At 31.8% G+C, this 17,855-nt stretch overlaps 2 protein-coding genes across 4 annotated transcripts in view; one reads left to right on the top strand and one right to left on the bottom strand.

Annotated features, from left to right (window-relative positions):
* The window catches only part of LOC127699189 (poly(A) polymerase type 3-like), a 56,221-nt gene extending 55,372 nt beyond the window's left edge, over nt 1-849 (bottom strand). For both annotated transcript variants that reach the window (XM_052202942.1, XM_052202944.1), the window contains exon 1: nt 782-849. The gene's annotated coding sequence lies outside the window, so the exon portion shown is untranslated. The remainder of the gene's footprint in view (nt 1-781) is intronic.
* A 215-nt stretch (nt 850-1,064) lies between these two features.
* On the top strand, nt 1,065-17,584 carry LOC127699204 (seipin-like). Of its 2 annotated transcripts, none has more exons than XM_052202972.1 (8): nt 1,065-1,309; nt 6,354-6,429; nt 7,915-7,990; nt 8,562-8,629; nt 11,615-11,749; nt 12,201-12,298; nt 14,213-14,424; nt 15,240-17,584. In XM_052202972.1, the coding sequence occupies exons 1-8, from the start codon at nt 1,098-1,100 to the stop codon at nt 15,401-15,403; spliced, it is 1,041 nt and encodes a 346-aa protein (XP_052058932.1). In that variant the 5' UTR covers nt 1,065-1,097; the 3' UTR covers nt 15,404-17,584. The 2 variants fall into 2 exon arrangements, with proteins under 2 accessions (XP_052058932.1, XP_052058931.1); XM_052202971.1 differs by having other exon boundaries at nt 8,562-8,635.
* The last annotated feature ends 271 nt before the right edge of the window (nt 17,585-17,855 follow it).

Below are 17,855 nucleotides of genomic sequence, written 5' to 3'. Positions count from 1 at the left end.
TTATCCGGAATTTTACGGTCGCCAGGTCCAAATAGTACCAGTCGCCAAATGGCAAACAACAATGAAATTAAGGTCACCTGGAGGCTTTATAGGTCGCCCAGGCGACTGTTTTAATAGCCTAAATTGAGGGCTGTAAAGTTAAAACAATTTAACATCAATTGACAAATATTCTCCATTTGATTAAATTCATGCATTAAAATTAATATAACATTTACAATGTAAGGTATACATTATTAGATTGTCTTGTCTTGATGAATGTCCTGCCTTTCAAAGGCACAACTCTGATTAGATTTAGAACACAGTGGTCTCCCTTTAATCACAGTTTGGTCCATATCATAATCTATTTATCCTGGGATTTCACTATAACCAATGTAAAACCAAGTCAGTTTACTCTTTTTACTTGGATACAAACTGTTTTCATTTAGAATTTAAAAAAAAAATGAACTTTTGATTCATTTAGCCATTTTTGTGAAATACTTTAAATCATGAACATGATGAAATAGAAAAGGATGAACCATACCTGCATATCTCTGCAGTATGAAAATTCGCAGTGGTAATCGAATATTGACTTGATGCGTGGGCAGAATTTGAAAATAAAAGACTGCTGGGTTCGCTATGAAGACAACCCCTAGTTTATAATGTCAAAACGTGATATTCAACAGTTAGTCAGACCGTCAAAAGACAAAACGGACATGGTGTGTGAGAATGTGTTACAGTGTATAACCTTATGAGTCATTATTTTTCAACAAAATGTATCTGTTTGGGTGATATCAATCAGTACCTCTTTATGGATACAAAAGAGTTGTAAAAATGAGACTAGAAACCAGTAAAATAGATTAATTTCATTGTGCCATTAACCAAATGGCGGACTAAGTTTATCTGTTGTTTCGCAAAAAATATCAACATTAATTAATTAGCTCGTTATTCTATATTAAACGGATTAATAGACAAACTCAATTATTCAAAATATTTAAAATTAAAAGTTGTCTCTTCTTATAAAATAAGATTTTTTTTTAAATGAGTTCGAAACTAAATCATTTTTAAGGTTCAAAGGTCGAAACAAATATTCAGATGTAAACAAAGCCAGAACTTTTGCAATGATATTGATGTTCATAAGAAACACCATAGACTGGTTTCAAGAAACAACAAAAAAAAGTTTTTTCAAGTTAAAAAATGTTGTAACAACATTTATCATTGTGATATTTGTATTTATAGTGTTATTATGGCTGTCAGTTTTCATGTATGGCAGTTTTTATTATTCTTATATGCCAACAGAATCATATATTCTTCCAGTTCATCTCAACTTTAGGTAATTTTTAAATTATATTTGTGCACAAAGCAAGATAAAAAGTGTCATAAAATAGTTGTGCATAGCAAGGATTTGTGCATAGATAAAAAAAAAAATAGGGACATGTGGGGTATGCTTCCTTCAGGGTGAACCAAGCTGCAAGACGACCTAGATAAACTAGAAAAATCGGAAAACGATTGGCAAATGGCATTCCACCCACAGAAATGTGCCACCATCCATATCAGCAAGAAACGCAAACCCACAATATGCAATTACCATCTGCACGGCCACACCCTTGAAAGCGTCCCAGGAGGGAAATACCTTGGTTTATACATCAGTAAGGACCTGTCTTGGCGTGAACACATTAACCAGACCACAGCAAAAGCCTCCAGATCTGTTGGATTCCTGCATAGGAACCTCAGGAGTCCTCAGGAAGTAAAAAATCCAAGATGTCAGCGTGTCGACACTGACTCCACATCTAAATTACAGTACTGATTTTAACTGTACATACAGATGTCATTTTAACTGTACACACTTGAAGGATTTTAGCTGTTCACTCACGCTGGAGTATATACACTCAAAAATGAGTCCACTCCTTGACGGGAAGATAGATAGATAGAGATCGACTAGATAACCCAATATAAAACATATTATTACTATTTCCTCGCCATTAATGGATATCACACACGTTTCCAAAATAATATGATTTCAAAAGAGAATAGTTCAAGAGTCACAAAAGCTTGGGACAAGTGTCCCGGATTCCCAAAAAGCAATAAGGCTTTGAAAATTTAGAGATATCGTTCTCAGTCTCATAAATCAAAAAGAGGGCATTTGACATCTTCAAAGGCCATTTTAACCCTCATTCTTCAACAATAGACAAATTGTCTTTACAATGTATTATTATCAACCTCTAAATAGCACCGAGTTGAAAAACAAAAAATCTCCAAATAGCATAAAGCATATGAAATAAATGAGACAACTTTTTTTTTAAAATGCTTGTTCCAATGATTTGGTGTACGGAATGATTGTCAGGTTTCAGTGTCTATCCTTTTCATTTAACCAAGACCTCATTTTTATGGTTCATTCATCAAAGTTAAGTTTTCAGGGTTAGCCTATAGGTCCATTTCTAATATACATGTACTGTAAGCCATAGGTCCACTACATTTCATTTTGGTGTGTGAAAGGATTATCACTTGCACATGTATGTCATCTGACCTTGAACTGATTATGTTAAGTGTATATTATACCTGTAGTAAAACCTTGATCTTAAAAACTTTCAACATAACATTTAGATATTATTGGTAAAGCAAGTGAGACATATCAGCCTGTTCACTCTTGTTATATTTATTTTGAATCTAAGGCCATATGGTGACCTATAATAGCTAACTTCTACTTCATTTGGTCCCTGGTGAGAGTTGTCTCATTAACAATCATACCACATTTTCTTATTTTTATATTTATGAATTAATGTACATGTATTCTAGTTTTGCACCTTGTATTGCTGTAGGTGCAATGGTCAATGAGGTCAATTACCCTGATTATGGATTGGAATTCACTACCTTATTCAATTCAAACCATCCCTCAGCTTACAAAAGTTTAGAAAAGATTGGTCAGATGTCACTTGAAATGTACCAGTAAAAACTTCTAAGCGTAATTTTTTTTTATCGATTGAATAACTATTCTTATTCTTATTACATGTACAATGTATTACCACAATCCTTTTGGGTAAAGATTGCATGAAATGCAATCGAAACCCTATCATACTGACTTGATATCTAAATCTTCCAAGGTTTATCACTACCTTTGAAATACACAAAATATAGTGCATTGATCATAACATTCTATACATCATATCCATGAACATTTCCAGAAATTTGTCAATGAAATATATGCTCAGATTCAAGTCACAAAATGATGTTATACTTGTCAAGAAAATTACATAACTTTTGCTAGGTACAGGAATTTAATATCTGTTCTAAAAATATATCAATGATGTCATTGTTAAAGTCATCTTTAAAAATTGGAGTTATCTTCCTTTGTCCAGAATTGTAGCTGAATCAACTACAACCAATGCTTTATACAATGCAATATTTAATTTTACTTCCCACTGATAAATTAAAGCAATCTTTACCCTTCAGTGCTTACAAGCACTTTGATTTACCTTTAAAACCCCAACTTAAGATGATACATTGTACTTGTCAAAGTCCTTGTTGGAAATATATGCTACATGTATATGGCTTTTATGGACTATCCTTCATTTTTAAAAAGTCCAGCATTGTGTTCACTGATGTTAAACTGATAATCGTAACTGGAATTACGACGATCCCAATATGGCGACGGCAGAAATAGGTAAAATCTTTTCAGTCATTTTTCTCAAATGTAGCCCCTTGTTGTCAAGAGTTACTCAGCTGCAAGGTTTTTCTATACCATAACATCATATTTGAATTGTAACAGTGCACTATAATTGTCTAAGCGCTTAGAAAATTACTGTCGAAAAATCCGGGATGATAATCGTAACTCGCAAAAATGATAATCGTAATTTCGGTATTAATAAATAAGAAGATAATCGTAACTGGATAGTGTTTGATTGGTATTGACGCGAAAAGCGTCTATCTAATAGCATATGATGAAAATATGGTGATGAATTAATCACGAAAACGTTCCCACATCTTATGACATTTCTTTTTTTGCATATATGATTAACACTTCTAATGTAAACAGCTACATACTAGTATATATCATAAAATTGGAAGGGGGACCAGCTTCAATAAATTTGTAAATGGGGAAACACTAACTATGTTAAAATACTGAAAACTCCCGGAACTACATGTAGGACCGTCACAAAATATGGGAGAAAATTTAAAAAATGTCATCATGTTCTCTTCATGTTTAGAGTTAAAAAGAAATATTGTTTGGTATTCTATTTAAATACAGACTTGAAAACAAATGTCACACCTTTTTGAATGTGTAAATAGTTGTATAGCCCATAAATACTATAAAAATGCTTAGCTACTTCATGATCGTCACTGACATTTCGATATCTAAGAAAATAACTATAAATTTTAACAACACCAATTTAGTTTGGCATTCTAATAATATGACATCCTTAAAACGTTTAATGATAATATAAGAGTAGAGAAAAGTTGGAATGCTTTGTGTGTTATGGAGTTAAGCACATGGTGACGTGGAGTTCATTGGCAAACATGGATTTGTGTTCTTTAATAGTTTGGCCAAAAGCCCGAAGATCAAGAAATCAAATTGATGTGGCCTTAAATTACCCTACAAGCTATATTTATTCAAAGAATGACTGCAACTTTAAGAAATCATAGCGCATATTCCACCATATCAGAAACAAACTGATTCAAGAATTCATAAATACTTGGTATATGAAAAATATGCTGCATACATATGCATGGAAGTTATTGTAGAGAAAAAATATTGAAGGTAACAAAGAACATTTTTGTACTTGCATAATTACCATATACTTAGTACTTTTCTATCAAATGAAAACAAAAATTAGCCTTTCATAATTGTCATGCATTTTTCTGAAGCACAAAATATTTGTTTGATTGTCTATTAAAATCTTTGTAATTAAACCAGTTTCGACCGTGATGATCTACATATTTTGCCTTCTGAGGACCAATACACATATATATATAATATATATTTGTGTTTTTTTCAGTCCTTCAAATGCTTCGCAAGACTATACGGGCCATTTAGTTAAGGCTAATAAAAACAATAAACACAAGTAACAATAAACACAAGGAACAATAAACACTAGGAACAATAAACACAAGGAAGAATAAACACAAGGAACAATAAGCACAAGGAAGAATAAACACAAGTAACAATAAACAATAGTAACAATAAACTGGTAACTATTCTAGATCCTTTACCATCCACCCTGTTTAAAGAAACGTCCTAAAATACATGGGTATTTAATCAAAATATTTGAATTTAATTTTTAAGTTCATATAAAATATCAGTGTAAAACAGAACAAAAGTGAATTCACTTGAAAAATATGAACGGCTATTTTAACCGGGATACATTTCACTCCAAATATAAGGAAAAGGGCAAAATGAAAACTCATATCCACCAATCAAAGTATCAACTGTTAAATCAAATAATGCAGTTAAGTAACTGATGGAAAATTTTGTTCATTTCTCGCAGAAATTTAGTATAAACGTTCAGTTTATAACACAACACTCCCTCCCCCCCCCCCCCCTGGACATTGTAGTTTTTACACACAAAATACCATTGACAAGCTGGAAGACACATTTATTATTATTTTTCAGTTACTATTATCCCATAAAGAAATTACGATTATCAAACAAGAAAAATGCCATCGAATTACGATTATCATCCCTAATTTTTCGACGGCAATTTTCTTAGCTCTTAGACAATTATAGTGCACCGTTACGATTCAAATATGATGTAATGGTATAGAAAAACCTTGCAGCTGAGTAACTCTTGACAACAACGGGCTACATTTGAGAAAAATGACTGAAAAGATTTTACATATTTCTGCCGTCCCCATATTGGGATCGTTGTAATTCCAGTTACGATTATCAGTTTAACACCAGTGGTGTTGGGGTACTGAAGACGTTAATGTTTCAATAATCAATCACAGGTTTTATGTTTTGATTTTAATTGATATAAAGATATAAAGATAAGAAAATTTGGTACATGAATGATTGCCAATGAGACAACTCTCCACAAGAGACCAAATGACACAGGAATTAACAACTATAGGTCACTGTACTACCTTCAACAATGAGCAAAGCCCATACCGCATAGTCAGCTATAAAAGGCCCTGAAATTACAAATATAAAACTATTCAAACAAAACACAAACAGCCTGATTTATGTACAAAATAATGAACGAAAAACAAATATGATATACAGCAACAAACGACAACTTATATTATCTTATGCTGATATCTTGAACCTAAATGTATTTTACCTTTTACCTTTAATTTTTCATGGGAGATTGAGTTGTTGATTTCTTTATTAATCTAAGAGGTGTTGCTAAGATACAGAACTAATATCATGTACTCAATTTCAGGACATGTGAGGTTGGAATGGGTGCCTGCTCTTTTCCATCAGCTAACATATCCCTGTTAAAGTCAGGTCAAGAAAATGTAAGTCATATGCTTTAACTTGTGAAACACATAAAATAAAACAAAAAGTATATCAAAATATGAATACATTGTAAACAAAATAATAGATATAAGAAAATCAATATGAATTGAAGAGGAACAATATATTACTATATTTTCTAATGGGCCTCAAAGTGAGGAACACTTATGAGTTTTAGACCAAATAATAGCTCTTCAAAAATATCTCCATGATATTGGACCTATTGCAAATGTTAACAGGAGAAAGAATGTGGCATGTCAGTAATTGATAGTGATTCTTTGTTGATTAATGTTGATTATTGTCATTTTGCTTACTTTCTTCTGTTACCTATTCTAAGACCAGACTCAGACTTCTTTTAAACTGAGTTTTGCTATGTGTATTGCTGTGTGTTTGTTTATTCCACATTGGCTAGAGGTATATATAGGGGAAGGGTTGAGATCTCACAAAACATGTTAAACCCCTTCGCTTTGTTGTGCCTGTCCCAAGTCAGGAACCTCTAGCCTTTATTAGCGTTGTGTGTTTTTTTAATATTGGTTCACTTGTATGTTTCAGAGTTTAGTGTGGTGTCCATTTCGCTAAACTAGTATACATTATTGTTTAGAGGCCAGCTGAAGCCCGCCTCTGGGTGTGGGATTTTTTCACTGCGTTCAAGACCCATGGTAGCCTTGGTCTGTTTTCTGCTCTTTGGTCGGGTTGTTGTCTCTTTGACACATTCCCTGTTTCCATTCTCTATTCTATGATATTTGCTATGTAAGGTTGTTGATTTTGTGGAGAAGTTATATCAAGGCCCAATATTCAAGGGGGTTATCATAATTAAACCATAAGTTGATGAGAAAAAATCAGTTGCTATCTATACAGTATGGGTTTTACAGGGCTGCCAAGTCTCACGCATTTAGCGTGAGACTCACGCATTTTCATGCTTATTTGGCGGCATTTTCCTTTGATCTATTGTTTTTTCTCTTTGATCTTTACGATCTTGGCCAAATCTCACGCATTTGCATTATTAAAAGTTGGCAGAACTGGTTTTACCTCATTGTTGAAGGCCGTACGCTGACATATAATTGCTTTTATCTTCATCATTTGAACTCTGGTAGATAATAACACCAAAACCAGGGCCGAATCCGGTATCCAGGAGGGAAAAAATTTGTTATACATGTATACTGGTATCATATAATATTTCAACAACTGCAAATATTCCCATGCTAAGGAGGTATAAAATAGAAAGCAAGTGCACAATTGATGATAAATTTTTAAAGTTTGATCCATCTAACTGTTGCACTCAAAAATGAAAAGGTATATCAGGACAATTTAAAGTCAGAGCAAATTACTCCTTCTTTGCTATATTGCTATACAAATATTTTATATGGGTATTCATTTTGATTAGTTTTTTTCTCCAATTTTTTTTTTAATTTTTAGTTGATGTTTTTTACAGGCCAGCTGTACAGTATTGTGTTAAATTTAGCTTCAACATTTTGTTTTTTTTGTAGATGTTTGTAACAGGCCAGCTGTACAGTATTGTGTTAAATTTAGACTTACCAGAATCTAATGTAAATAAAGAATTAGGTTAGTATCAAAGTATGGACAGATGAATGTTTTAGTACTACTACTATAGGATGAACAGATGGATGTTAATATTAGTATCATAGGATTGACAGACAGATGTTTAGTACCAAGTGGTCAATTTGAATTTTTGTTTGGCCATTTCTTCACTGCAAAAAGTTTTGAAATGAAATGGTACCATTTACCAATTAGTGCAGCTAGCCTGTAGTCCTGCATTATTTAAAAGGTTTTGATAAGAACATATATAATTTTGAACAATTAATCTACATCACATACATTTTGAAAAATACTTTTAAAACAAATGTAATAATTTTATTTCTGTATTAAAATAAGGAGATGTGGTATGGTTGTTAATGAGACAACTATCCACCAGAGTTTAAATGATATGGATAGGAGCAATTATAGGTCACTGACAGCCTGCAACAATGAAAAAAACCCATACTGTATAGTCAGCTATAAAAGGCTCTGACATGAAAATTGTGAAACAATTTAAAGGAGAAATTAATGGCCTTTTATATAACACATATAAACTAAACACATATGATAGACATGAACCATGTGCTTATTTTTGTAGGAATGTTTATTGTAAAATTACAGTTGTATAATAAGAAAGGCGAGAGTTTGTCTATGGCTACAAGATCAGTAAGTGTAGGTGTATGATCTTTTACTAATCCTTGCACAGTTATTGCACTGAAGACTCAAATCTGATTTATTGTGATTGGAAATAAATTGCCCATAGCAATCAACTGAAAAAAAAAACTAGCTTTACAACTTTGCAGCTTTGTTAACAATGTTTCATTGATGTAACAGTGAACCTATTAACATTTACACTGACCTAAATTTGGAAAATAATTGATTTTATCTTCCAAGAAAAAAACTCATGCTCCTTAAGCATGTATTTATCTGGAAGTTTTGAATTCATTCTTATAAAATTTATTGTGACATTAAGGTGGTACATAGCACTACAGGGAGAAAAATCAGCTGATCGTTTTAATCACGTTCTATTGGTAAGGAAATATTAAGCTTCTCAATGATCAAAATTAGTGTTTGTCAAACTGCTATATATCCAATGAAATTTTTCCGAGTGTGTGGTTCAAGCTTTTGAAATTTTTATATTTTTGTCAAAGGGTTAAAGTAAATATTTTGTCAAAATTTTATGAAAATTAAAAGAGGCAAATTGATTTTAGTCAAGGTGTTTGGTACCACCACCTTAAAGCTTTTGGTTTTCACAATGAAAAAGTATTATCTGTATAATGATTTCTATTTTCAAAATACTTTTATCTGAGAAAGCAAGGAAAATAATCAGGTTTGTTTCAGGTTCATTTCAATCACTGTATTTCTTCTGTTCTTAGCTATATAGTTTTGTTTTATTTAGATTTTTCTTTATCATCAGTAGTATGACTGTTTATAGATTTATATAAGAAGGAAAACAGTGATGCTTCCGTTTACTGGCTGTTAACCATCTTCACTGCACTACTTTACTAATCCTAGATTAATCATGTTCTCACACTTAACCATTCAAACCATTAGTCACTAGAACCATTTGCTTTGAGTCAACAAAGTAAGGCTTTTTAATGATTATTTTATTGATCATTGTTTATTGTTTCAAATCATTTTTTAAATATTTAGTATATTGCTATCACGTCGTCGTCAACATCTGAAGACATTTAGTTTCCAGACAATACATTTAGTTTAAGTGTATGGATCTCTAGGAAATTTAACCAAAAAGTTCAATACCACAAAAGGAAGGTTGGGATTGTTTTTGGGGGTGATAGCCCCAACCGTTTAGGAATTAGGGGCCCAAAAGGGGCACAAAAGAAACATTTTTTTCCCTCAAGATTTAAGAAATTATCAATTTTCCCCCAAAAAAATTGGGGGTCACAATTTATGTTGCTAATTCTTTGTATATAGTCTGAAAACAGATTTACTAAGTATTGCACAACAGCACAGTGTATTGCACAACAGCAAGACATCTTCAATTGAATATAAATTCAAATCATATAACCAATTTCAAGTTCTTTGACTACATTTATTCTGTGTCAGAAAAATGCATGTGAAACCAAAAACATCATCTTAAAAAAGCAATAAAAACCCTATAGCTTTTGGTTAAGTCAAGTATGAACTAACCCACCATATTCCTATTTCAACAACTATATAAGTCATCATAAGGCCTCCAACAAAAACAATGAAGGTGGAGACTGAAGGCACTTTCCCACACCCCAACCCTACAATTTTAATTTTAGATTGAATGCACTTTTCTGTGAAAAGATGTTTTAAAACCCCATTATCATTAATATTAGGTGCCGACGAACTCCCAAGCTCAATTAATTCTGGAATAGCTCTAAGATAAACAAAAAAGACAACCATTGACAAGATTCCTGACTTGGGACATGCAAATAAGGAATTACAATTATCATGTGAATTGGGCAAATTAAAAGTTTATTTTAATATGACTGGAATGAAATATTAATCATAATTGAATAAAAACTTGCATTTTGCAATTTGATAACAACATTGCATCAATCAAAAAAATTATGACTATACATATATATTTATTTTATAGGTATAGAATTCGAACTGCTTTACAATATTCCATGCTATAGATTCTTGATTAAATACCATGTCTTTTTTTTAAGATATCACTTTTACCATTGTATGTAAATTTTTATAATGTGTTAAAATATATTTGTTACTTTGACAAGATGTGTTGAGATGATGATTGTTGTGGCAGTCAAGTAAGTCTTATCAAAATATATCAATAATTTGGCATAGGATTTCAATCAGTAAATCATGAATTTTTATAGCTTTTTAAGATACCAATAATCATATAGGTGATGTATACATCAGGGCTATTCCATTAAAATGTATGTGGGAGGGTAGGAAGGGAAGTTTAATTATTGAATGTGGGTCACAGGTCTTTCTTCAGTATGCGTCTATTACCATTATGCAAATTATCTAAAAATGGTTCTTGGTTGTAGGGATATTTTGAAAGTCATTTCCTACCCTCCCACATACATTTTAATGGAATAGCCCTCAACGAGACAGCAGTCTGAAGACACAAAAAAATACTGAAAAAATAATATGTCTGATATATTTTAAGCAAAGGTAAAAATTACAGCAAAAAAAATCAGAAGATATACCTAAATGTCAAAAATCAAGATAAAAATTATATGGAAATGTCTACCCAGATTTGTTTTAATTACTACAAAATTTGAAGAAAAGAAGGGATTGCATTCATTTCAAACAAACAGGATAGACATATTTATATAGTACGCAACAGAGACAAACATTATGATTATGTCAAAGAACATTTAACTGCTAACAACCAAGACTTCCTGAAGATAAGATTTCAGGATCATATCATATCATCATGTCGGAGTTCCTTTTTGTAATTAGATAATTAAGAGTAATATGAGGTAGCTGCTATTTATCTTATTTTTTATTCTGAAGAATAATGTGGGCAGAAAATATGACATCGCAAAAAGATCAATTGTGTGTTTTTTAATTGTAAATATATCTACCTCTGTAAGTAGACAGAAACTTTTCAATGCATAATACAGCTACACCATACTTGTTCTGTCTGCATATATGTAGAAAGTATATGTAACTATTATTTTTTTATTACAGACAATGCTTCACTACAGATCTGAGTTATTACGAGTCTTGGATACCTTTGTCTTCTCGCCTCTGTTATTGTCAGGTTTTGTAGAACAGAAGCAGATGTTGATGATAGAATTCTTCTCTAATTATGTAGATGATGCAGTAAGTAATGATTTCACATCAATAAAATTTTGTAGTTTTATGAAAAAAAATCATTCTATTAGATTAAAACATTCAAAGAATGGATGTACAACTATAATTGTTTCACCTTAAAAAATATTAAAGTTCTCAATTTCGACCAAAAAAAAAATTGTTTTTGGTGAAAAAAAAAAATTCAAGTTCATAATTTTTGGCAAAAAAGTATTCAAGTTCATCATTTTTGGCAAAAAAGTATTCAAGTTCATCATTCTTGGCAAAAACATATTGCAGTACATAAAGTACACTGTGAAGTCCTGTTTATCAGATAGTGCTGATTACTTGTGCCCAATGGATTAAGGTGTACTGTAAATTATTACCTAATTCCTGCTATGGAATTCTGTAATTGAATGTCATTACCAGTATCTGGTATACAGGGATACAAAATTGAATGATGTATATTATTCTATAATTACAGTACAATCCAGCTGTAGGTATTATTGTAGAAGTTCAGAATTTACATGTACAGTTGTATACAATGGTACTAAAGATGTATGCAAAATTTACAGGGCTGAGGTAATGTATAAATCTAGCAAATAATGCATATAAGAAATAAGTATTTATGCCCCACCTAGGGGCATTATGTTTTTTGGTCCATCCATTCGTTCGTCCATCTGTTTGTCCTGCTTCAGGTTAAAGTTTTTGGTCAAGTTAGTTTTTGATGAAGTTGAAGTCCAATCAACTTGAAACTTAGTACACATATTCTCTATGATATGATCTTTCTAATTTTAATGCCAAATCAGAGTTTTGATCCTAATTTCACGGTCCATTGAACACAGAAAATGATAGTGTGAGAGAGGCATCCGTGTACTATGGACACATTCTTGTTTTTAATGAATAAAAGGAGTTGTAATGTTAATGTTAATCAGACAGCAAGTCATTGACACAATTTCATAAGCAATAAGAAGTCACAGTACAAGCCGTAAAGAATGACATCTGTCACTACATCATCTCTTAAATCTCTTCATTGAATGGAGTCCAGAAAAGTAATGAATGAATTCAACCTAGACAATGGACAATTATCAATATCATTTTTTTTTAAATTGGTTTCTGTTCTCTAACTTTAGTTTGCTTCAACCAAATGTTAAAAAAACTTAAGTTATACACAACACAAAACACAGATCAAGTTCGAATTTGGTTGGCGTTACTTTTACTGTTCTCGAGTTTAGTTCCTTTATAAAGTAATGTGTAAGCGGGGGCATCATCTCTGTCCCATGGGCACATTCTCCTTTTATTTATACTCTACTTATATATATGTTGTCTATGTCCTTGTTGTTGCATTATATGCTTGATATTACAGGTATTTCCTATACCACTGGCCAATGATGTCTGCTCTGTCATTGTATCATTTTTGTCGAGCCTGCGACTTTTGTCGCAGAAAGCTCGACATAGGGATAGTGATCCGGCAGCTACGGCGGCGGCGTTAGCTAACTTCTTAAAAGCTTTATATTTTAGAAGGCGGAAGACCTGGATGCTTCATACTTTGTATATGGATGCCTCATGTTACGAGGTTTCCGTCAGTCACATGTCTCATGTCCTTGACCTCATTTTCATGGTTCAGTGACTACTTGAAAAAAAAGTTAAAATTTTTTGTAATGTTAAATTCTCTCTTATTATAAGTAGTAGGATAACTATATTTGGTATGTGCGTACCTTGCAAGGTCTTCATGCCCGTCAGACAGTTTTCACTTGACCTCGACCTCATTTCATGGATCAGTGAACAAGGTTAAGTTTTGGTGGTCAAGTCCATATCTCAGATACTATAAGCAATAGGTCTAGTATATTCGGTGTATGGAAGGACTGTAAGGTGTTCATGTCCAACTGGCAGGTGTCATCTGACCTTGACCTCATTTTCATGGTTCAGTGGTTATAGTTAAGTTTTTGTGTTTTGGTCTGTTTTTCTTATACTGTATGCAATAGGTCAACTATATTTGGTGTATGGAAATATTTTATGATCTATATGTCAGTCGCGCAGGTTTTATATGACCTTGACCTCATTTTCACGGTTCATTGCTCAGTGTTAAGTTTTTGTGTTTTGGTCTGTTTTTCTTAAACTATAAGCAATAGGTCAACTATATTTGTTATATGGAAGAATTGTTAACTGTACATGTCTGCCTGGCATGGTTCATCTGACCTTGACCTCATTTTCATGGTTCATTGGACAATGTTTAGTTTTCTTAGTTAATGTTAAGTTTATGTGACAGTTGTAATTAAGCTTTATATTTAGGACTATCAACATAATATCAATGATTAGTAAAGAAGGTGAGACATTTCAGCGTGTGCACTCTTGTTTGATATTACAGGTATTTCCTTTACCACTGGCCAATGATGTCTGCTCTGTCATTGTATCATTTTTTGATATTACAGGTATTTCCTATACCACTGGCCACTGATGTCTGCTCTGTCATTGTATCATTTTTTGATATTACAGGTATTTCCTTTACCACTGGCCAATGATGTCTGCTCTGTTTGGAATCTCCTGTAATTTAGTAATGTTGTTATTTATTGCCTTGTTGTCATGGTATCAGTGCTTGTCAACAAAGAAATCTAACAGCAGTGAATACAATTCATATGATGATGATTTTGAATCATTGGAAGAAAGAAGAAAAAGAATACGGAAAATGATGGACAAAGAAAAAGAAGGTAATGACTTAGTCTCAATGTTAGAGATTGAGAGTCAGTTATTCCTACTTGATTGAAAACCACTCTTCCTCTCATTTCCTATGTGTAAGCTCACTATTTCACAACTGAATATGAAATATCTGATTTAAAAGAAATATGCAAAATATGCAAAAATTTATGGTTGTCCAAAAACTAAATTCCCTGATATCTGCTATGTTGAAATGGTTTTACTACTTGTATAACCCCCTTTGGTAACTTTGTGAGGGTAGGAATAGCTGTTATCACCAAGCATCAGACACCTGCTTATTACTACTGTCAAATGAGCCTTAACATTTTATGGTAATTTGTTAAATTATAATTTTTGTGTGTCCATTATTTTAGTATTGTAAGAATCAAATGGAGTAAAGAATTTATCATTAATCAACATAATAGGTACTAATTTCAATCCGCCTTTCTGTGAAAAGCATGCCAATGTTTATGTCCAATCATTGATTTTAGATTTTTTTTAATGTAGGTGCCACCTGTGACAGGCAAGATTTTTTGTCCCAGCTTTGATATATTTTTACATGGTTAAAGAAAACAATCTAACAAAAAAGGGTGGTCAAGTTCCTGGATCCCTTTGTATATGTCGATAATATCATTACTATTGACAGAAAATAATGGGGATATTTCTTTTAGGAAAATAGAATGATTGTGTTTTTCTAGTTACTAAACTGATCCTTTTTAAATCATATTATTTTTAATTGTGTTGATTGTTATGGAAAATTGTTAAAATAATGCTTCCTACTTTTATTGACAAAAATTGATAATGAAAATGTTTACAATTATTTTTACAGACAAAAGACTATCTACATCCAAAAGTTCACCAGAGTTTGGTGAAACAGAGACTATAGGTGGAGAAACAACAGAGGAACTGTTACCTGATAGTGATAATACTTCAGATTCATTTTTACGTCATAGGCACATAAAACATCATTCCGATCAAGATCAGGATTCATAGTATTCAGTTGCATATTTCCTGCGTCATTACATGACTTGTATTTTTTGAGAAAAGGAGAAAAAAATGTTGGAATTTTACATAAGGTTAGCGAAGATAAACAAAAAAATTCAATAGCCAAATAAAATATTAACCCAAAAAATCCAGTCCCGTCCTGTGGTTAACTCTTCCACTCACAAGGGCATCAACATATATATATGATAAAAGCATGTCACAAATCGAGCACTTTGATTGGTGCTCTCTGAATGCGTAATGTTATTAAGATAGGTAAATTCAGAGCTAATTCCAAATGATTCATTGACAATTTAACCTTCTTTAAATCTCTCTGTAAGACTTCTTGCAGCATATCCTTTTTGTGTAAGGCTGTAGCTCAAATCTAGATACATGTGACAAGAAGAAGAAAAATATTTGGCTCAATGGTGGTAGTTGAACATAATCCCAATTCCCTTTACGGCCACATGAAAATAATTGACATATACAGTAGGGAACAGCAGTACTTTATTTTTAGCTTTCCATTATCTAACTATTTGCCAAACATATTTTTCCTTTTCATAAGTCTACAAGGAACTTTTATGATGTTCAGAATAAATGGCATTTTACATCAAGAGTGTGTTCTGTGATAAGTTATTTTCCCGGTAAATTGTTATATTTTGACTTAAACTGAACCATTGTTTTGTTGATTGATGTGTTTATGTGTATTTGTAGATGAGAGCTTTTATCACTGTGCATGTATGTGTTGAAGTCTGATTTGATTTAAAATTAATATATTTTCCTGTTTTTTTGCAAAATTTGATAAAAATGGCACTTCTGTGTTGTAATTGTAATTTAAAAGACATAAGCAGTATTAGGTACATATCTCCTGTAATCTAGCAATTTTATGTAAAATAAACTATTCTTTGATTTATTGAATTGTAAAGTTTCTGTACTTATAATTGACTGAACAGAGGCCAGAGGAACAGGAATTCAAGGCCCCTCCAAAACTCCTTATTTTTTCTGACAATCAACAGTACCAAACCACTAATTCATGACTCCATTGTTTTCTAATTTGTATAAATCAATGACTATTTCAGGTATTTATACCCATTTATTTAAATAAAGTGACAATCATTTCATGTCAAAACAACAGTTCATACCAACATTTCACATATATTTTACAAATTTTGAAAGCCATGTGTAAAAATTGTTGTGTGTGAAATATGTACTACTCTTATTTTTTCTTCCTGGTTGTTTCCTAGGTTGGTTGTTCTATACCTTATTCAGCTTAAGGATGTTTGTTCCTAATGTTTTTGAATTTTTGCCAGATATTCGGAATCCTCTGGTTTTATCCATGTAGTGCCATTAAAAATTTTGCCCATTAACCCCTAATTTGATAAAATATAGTTTAAAATGTCATCTTTGAAAATCTTACAGAATCCTTTTTATTTTTTCATTGTTTTATAAAGAAAAAAGGTACAAATGTTAAGTGTATGAAAAATCTAGTGAGAATTATTTCCCGCCAAATTTTCAATGGCTTATATCTAGAAAACAAGCACACAGACCCCTAATTTTTTTCTTCTTTTAGCTACTTCATTCATATCCTATCAATTCATAACAGTCTTATAAAATGCTTGTTATTTTGAAACAGTCTCAGTAGCGAATATCCTTAAATTAAACACAGATTTCAGCAAAGAAGTATGTTGGTTTTTGATATTTTCAATTATATTTTATTACTAAGCAAAACAAAAAGAACTTTTTATACATGTATACAGAAATACTTGGGAACATTAATGGCAGGTACACTGTTCTTATTGTCAAGATTGTATTCAGATAAATGAACCATTGTTATATTGTTGTTTTTTTTTGTATCATCTGCTTAAATGAACAAATGGATGCTTCACTACATTTTGTTTTATTTCATCTAAAAAGTATAAAAATACAATGAAATTTGCTGCAATATTGTAAATGAAAATTAATGACATTATTGATAAAGATTGTATGCACTAAAGAGCTACCCTTTTGAACCTATCGAACATCAAAATTGGTACATATGTTTCCCTTTAAGAAAAACTGAACCATATTTAAAGAAAATTAATTGCAGCAAATATCATGTGAAATGAATGTAATATTTTGTCTTTTTTACCACCAAAAAATGTATTTATTTTATAACTGTTTTTTTTTTTACTTTGTGCAATAAACCATTTTCAAAAATAAGATTGTGTTTTTTTTAATTGATAGCTGATAGAAAACCATGCACAATTTTTAAACAGTTTGAAAGCAACTATTGAGATTTTTATGTTGTTTGTTGGAAGGTCCAATGGCTGAACATAACTCTGGATGTGTTTCAATTGATATCTGTCTGTGCTATTTATAGAAACAGGTCAGTCCATTCAAGTCAAAATACCAATAAATAGAGTTGGTTTTCTGCACTGTTTCTTATGGACCAGTATAAAAATGAGGTTGAAATTTGCCATAAAGA

This window comes from Mytilus californianus, unplaced genomic scaffold (assembly GCF_021869535.1).
Source record: "Mytilus californianus isolate M0D057914Y unplaced genomic scaffold, xbMytCali1.0.p SCAF_4, whole genome shotgun sequence".
NCBI lineage: Eukaryota > Metazoa > Mollusca > Bivalvia > Mytilida > Mytilidae > Mytilus > Mytilus californianus.
The sequence above is the reverse complement of the archived record's forward strand: the minus strand, read 5'-3'. Positions and strand labels throughout refer to the sequence as shown.

Excerpts from the sequence above, each read along its gene's own strand:
- LOC127699204 (XM_052202971.1), top strand. The coding sequence starts at position 1,098 with ATGATATTGATGTTCATAAGAAACACCATAGACTGGTTTCAAGAAACA. Across the intron at positions 7,991-8,561 it reads TAATGTAAATAAAGAATTAG|GAATGTTTATTGTAAAATTA; the intron begins GTTAGTATCAAA and ends TTATTTTTGTAG. Across the intron at positions 8,636-11,614 it reads TGGCTACAAGATCAGTAAGT|ACAATGCTTCACTACAGATC; the intron begins GTAGGTGTATGA and ends TTTTTATTACAG.